The 5,551-nt window shown below is 39.8% G+C and overlaps 1 protein-coding gene across 1 annotated transcript; it reads left to right on the top strand.

Annotated features, from left to right (window-relative positions):
* Positions 1 to 4,349: 4,349 nt before the first annotated feature.
* Positions 4,350 to 5,153, top strand: LOC131256380 (pentatricopeptide repeat-containing protein At1g64583, mitochondrial-like). Its single transcript, XM_058257307.1, has 2 exons — positions 4,350 to 4,696; positions 4,809 to 5,153. Exons 1-2 carry the CDS (start codon positions 4,650 to 4,652, stop codon positions 5,113 to 5,115), a joined length of 354 nt encoding a protein of 117 aa, XP_058113290.1. The 5' UTR covers positions 4,350 to 4,649; the 3' UTR covers positions 5,116 to 5,153.
* The last annotated feature ends 398 nt before the right edge of the window (positions 5,154 to 5,551 follow it).

The raw sequence follows: 5,551 nt of genomic DNA, 5'->3' as shown, positions 1-5,551 counted from the left end.
ACAATAAAGACGGCTTAATGGATCTGACTTCACATCTGTGACTTTTTTTAATTCGTGTGGCTTGAGTGCCAAAGAAAGTGCGCTCGTACGGTGATGATCTTTTACCATCCATTTGTTTTGTGCACTGTGACCCATCTCGGAAGTTAAATGACCACGTAAGTTTTTGGCCAAGGCATGTATACCCATCAATGTGCAGTCAGTACATTCCACACGTACGATTACGTGGAGGCATACATGGTGTCACGGTAGAGTGGGACCCATTTCTCTTTATATCGATGATGTAATGCGGAATTTCATCTTAAACTTTTGGATGGATGCGATGAACGTGGTCCTATTTCCAAACACTGATGATCGGTGTTTTTTCTTCCTTCTTTTTTAAGTGGCGTTGACGGTGACCATACAAAATAGGTGGCATCAAGTAGCCCACTTCGCAGTTCTATCTCTCGAGTCAAACACACGTCATAGCACTCTTTGTTAAGGAAGCGGATTGGTGGTGTACCACACAAGCTATATAGCTCGTGTATTAACGTCAGCAAGATCTATGAGTCTGTTCACGAGGTATGTGTTATATTCAAACCGTCCATCCATTTGTCGAGATTGTCTTAAGGCTTAAGACTAAAAATAAAACAGATCTAACTATCAAGTGGACCGCACTGTAAAAGGCAGTGGGGGACTGAACGTCTATCATTGAAACCCTTTTTTGGGTCACAAAAGTATTGGATCAATATGAAATTTGTTTTTCCTTTTTGTTCAGGTCTTTGTGACCTTATGAACAGATTGGAGGGAAAATAAATGTTACGGTGGGCCCTACAAATTGTTTAACAGTGAAAATCATTATCTCCGCTTTTATTGGTGGTGTGGTCCTGATGATCTTTGGATATGATTCATTTTTTGGGTAATGCCTAAAATGATCTCTAAAAATAGATGAACGGTCTAGATATAATAAATAGATCACTATGGGGCATGTAACTTTGATCTCCTTTAAACCGTTTGTACAAATTAGAGCTTGAGGAGCGTCACTGCTCGTCTTCTCACGACCCGTGGACACGTACCTACAACAGCTATATAGCTGGTGTGTGATACACCAGCCAATCCGCTCCCGCTCCCCTTTGTCAGTGGCCATGGCCATGTGGGCCCAATACGCTTTAATTTTGGACGTGACTGCGACGTCTCCCTCGGAGAGAGGGATGTGGGTGGGATTGTGACCATTGACGCCATCGTGTTGTATGCACCGTAGATATATGCCATCCATCTCTTTATCCGTTTCAATTTAGAGTTTGTTTGGCCAGCTGCGTTAAGTGGGATTAAAATGGATGGAACTGTAAAAGTTATAATAAATGCATGTATAACATATTGTCCTCCGATGAGTTGTATCCCACATAGGATTACTTAGGATTGAGTCCATCCCATGTTTTCTAATATTATGTTTGAAATGTCTCCATAGAAAAATAATAATAATAATAATAATAATAAATCTCAAGATTTACTTTCAAATTGTGCTTGAATTGAACTTGGATGAAGTAAAAAATCTATCATCCATGGATTGGTAATCACATCTCATACTTTCCAACACAATGATCATTTTCCAACGCCTACAAAATTAATTTTAATCCCATCTTACACTCCTTCCAAACATGGCATTTCCGATTTCAAAGTAGGATTAGTAATGCAATCCCATTTAATACAACTTAATACCATTGTCCAAACAAGCCCTTAATGCATGGACCAAAAATCAAGCTGATTCAAATCTCAAGTGAACCACACCACCAGAAAGAGGGCTGAGTGACCATTAAAAACTGTTTGTGGGCCACAAAAGTTTTGAATGTAACTGACATTTATATTTACTCTTCATGTAGGTCCTTGTCACCTTATCAACAGGTTGGATGGAAAATAATATTATGATGGATCATAAGAAGCTTTTAATGGTGGGCGTTCAGCTAGCAATGTTTCTAGTAGTGGTGTGGTCCATGTGAGATTTGGATTTGGTTAGCTCATGCTATAAAATGATCTAGCAAATTGGATGGATGGCATAATTAATATACAATGCATACAAAAAGGTGGGCCTAACGTCAGAGTCTCACCCGCATCACTGGTTCTAAGGTTGCAGTTAAGTCACGTCTTTTAATTTCCAAATGTTTTAAATTAGAGCACAACAATCTTAACAGTGCTATCACTTGGGTGAGCCACACCCAGGGGTGTACATCGAGTCGAACCCATTCGAGCTGGCCTCAACTCGACTCAGCTTTGCCACTAGCTAACCTCAGCTCGAACTCGGGTCGGCTTGGTCCTCGAGCCTGACTGGCCAGCTCGGCTCGGTTCGATCAGCAGCTCGGGCCAGTTCGAACCGAGTTCGAGCCAAGATTGATCTGAGTTCGCCTATGCAACATTTTCACAAATACTTGAACTGCACCTTCAAAATCTCACTGTATTTGACACAACAGCGATGGTTTTACAGTTATTTTATCAAACACCTTCTAAGCAACATAAAAATCAAGAAAAAAATGGTATTTGTTTCATATACATACCTTTCTTGCCACTAGCCATACATTGTTGAGTCATTTCATCAAACACTTGGTAAGTAACATCAATATCAAAGTAACCGAATCACTGAACTAGTTCAATCCGAGTTCGATTCAAGCTGGGTTCGATCCAAGTCGAGTTGAGTTGGGGCTGGCTCAAACTCATTTTCAAGCTCAAAAAATCAGCTCAAACTCAGCTTCAAACCGAGTCGAATCGAGCTTTTTCGAGTCAAGTCGAAAGAGCTAACCGAGCTAGCACTATTCATGTACACCTCTAGCCACACCATATACAACAGTTGAGAGGAGTTACTCTCCCATTAAAACATTCATAATCATTTACTGGGCCCACTAAGATGTGGTTCACAAACCCAAACCATCCACCATTGTGTTTCCCACTTGGATAAGAGATCGGACCAAGTTTAAGATGCATACAAAACTCAAGTGGGCCCACCAAGTACTTTTCATGTTTTAGGCATGTCTTCACTTGGTTTTAGATGGTATCGCCCACCTGAGTTCTATGTACGGCTGAATTTTACCATATTCCATAACCTAAGGGGGACCCATCAGCACAGCATTGATGTTCGACACACATTAGGGTGCGGCCCACACAGCTCAACCTCATGGGAAGTTCCCATGAGGTCGACCTCATACTACCATTTCCATATATATATATATATATATATATATATATATATATAGAGAGAGAGAGAGAGAGAGAGAGAGAGAGAGAGAGAGAGAGAGAGAGAGAGAGAGAGAGAGAGAGAGAGAGAGTTATTATACGACCCATAAAAATACACCCACTATCTAAAAAACATACTTTTCTACACCTTCACTTGTGGTACTAGGGAATTATAGTTTGTAAGATGAAAATGCTTATGCCATCAAGAATAGAAAATGTTTTAAAGGCTAATCATCATTTTACACATTTAAAATTACTATTAATTTTTTATGCTCTCCAACAAATTTTCAAACTTCCAATTATTCTCCAACAATCTTTCATGCTTTTCTGAACATCTTTTATGACAATTTTTTATGTTTTCACCTATAAAAGAACCTCTATCAAAAAAGCTTTTCATTGGTTGATGTTACGATAGGTACACATTAGGTCAGAAGATGATAGACCAAATGGGTCTCGATCGAGGCAGTTTATGCTCATTGGAAAGCTAATTAAATTACTTTTCCAACAAGCCCAAGATCACTCAAATCTGAAGTGCAACAAGGGAGATCTACTTCATTTACTAAAGTTGCATGATGTTGACTATGCACACAACATGAATTACGTCATGAATGACTTTAGGTTCACATTTAAAAGGTCAAACAATATCCAAATAAGATAATTTTAGTTATATTTGAAAGCTCATCGAATTATCTTTTCAATGAGCCTAAGTTCAACTAAATTCGACCTGTAACACGAGGAATCATGACCATTTTTATAAGATCGCGTGATGTTGGAAATTAGTTCACAATCACAATTTTTATCATTGCACCTTAGAACTAAGTAGTCTTATGCTTGTTCGAAAGTTAATTCGATAAGCTTTTCAATGAGCCATAAACTACCTCGACACTACACCAAAATCTTCATTTTGGAACAGTTAGGATTTTGGTTCAGGAACGGTTTAGACCGTTCCCGATCTGAAACCGTACCAAATGTTGAAATAAAAATAAAAAATACCCATTAGATTCTCTCTATTTCGGCTCCCATCCGCTTTTCCTCTCTCAAGATCTCGCAGCTCCTCTCTCCCTCTCCTCTCTCTCCCTCTATCCCTCTCGTTCCTACAACCCACACATCCCATCTCTCTCTCTCTCTCTCTCTCTCTCTCTCTCTCTCTCTCTCTCCGTGCAACCATCTTCCCTGTGGCTGTGCAACCATCACCCGTATCGTAAAATCCGCTAGTGAAATAGTGAAACAGAGGTTTGTTCCCCAAATCACATAGGGTTTCTTCCCCAAATCCAGATCTGGTAACAAACTCCCCCAAACCCTAATGCCCCGAAATCCCCAACCCCATCTCTGCCCTCTCTAGCAACCGCCTCAACCTCCAAAACCGCAATTAGTGGTTCATTGTTTCTATTCGGTAATGGACTATTTCATTTGGAAATCTATCTTATACTAATTAGTTTTGTAGAAGTTTGATGGTTTGGGTTTTTATTCTCCACCTGATTAGCGAGTCAACTTGGAGGTAATATATTGAGGTTTGTTTGAAATTTCATTGCAGAAATCTCTTAAGCTTTTTAATGGTTGAAGCCATTTCATTGATTTCTCTCGAATTCCTTTTTCTTCTAACCATCAAGGTCCCGAATACTGCAACGACCCTCGTGTTCGACAAAATGCCAAGCCGAGCCTGCTTCCTTAGAAACGTACATAAATTGTCTCTGTGAAGAGGGGAAGATTGAAGAGGCCTCATACATGTTTTCAGAGTTGAAGAAGGTTCAATCTCTACTGAATCTTATGGTCTGGAATGTGGTCTTGCTGGCTTCTCTCCTGGCTGGACAAACTAATCTAGTGTGGGAATTGTATCGTAGGATGATGGAGTCTGGTGTTGCAGGCGATCTCGAGACTGTTGGTTGTCCGATTTGGGGGTTCTGCAAGGAGAAGTAGTTATTGGAGGGTTATGAGCTTCTTTTGGAGGATTTGCTGATTGAACATGTCTCAAAATGTTATGTGTACAAGACCCAAGCTTTCTATCAGGTAGGATTTGCTTATTGATCTTTTGGACTCAAACAACAAGGCTATTTCAACAGATGGTTGAAACTTCTTTCTCTAGCTGTCCACCTTTTTTTTTTATAAGCTGTCACCTGTCAGAGCTAAACAGCCTGGTTTTGAGGCCAAGATCTCTAACCATGGGTTGAAACCTCAATTCAAGAGCTGTTAAGTTGGGTAGACCAGAAGGGTCAGTGGTGATTGTGTGAAAAGACTTTTGGTGAAAAATCAGTATTTGGTAATTACTTTTAATATAGATTTATGAAGTAATGTGTTTAGTTGCAGCACATCAGGCTGAGTAATCATGAAATTTCATGATACCAATTTGAACTAT

Source organism: Magnolia sinica, chromosome 9 (genome assembly GCF_029962835.1).
Source record: "Magnolia sinica isolate HGM2019 chromosome 9, MsV1, whole genome shotgun sequence".
Taxonomy (NCBI): Eukaryota; Viridiplantae; Streptophyta; class Magnoliopsida; order Magnoliales; family Magnoliaceae; genus Magnolia; species Magnolia sinica.
The sequence above is the reverse complement of the archived record's forward strand: the minus strand, read 5'-3'. Positions and strand labels throughout refer to the sequence as shown.

Bases quoted from the DNA above. Each gene is read 5' to 3' on its own strand.
- LOC131256380 (XM_058257307.1), top strand. From the start codon at position 4,650: ATGGTTTGGGTTTTTATTCTCCACCTGATTAGCGAGTCAACTTGGAG. The intron at 4,697-4,808 runs GTAATATATTGA...CTAACCATCAAG, and splicing joins ATTAGCGAGTCAACTTGGAG to GTCCCGAATACTGCAACGAC.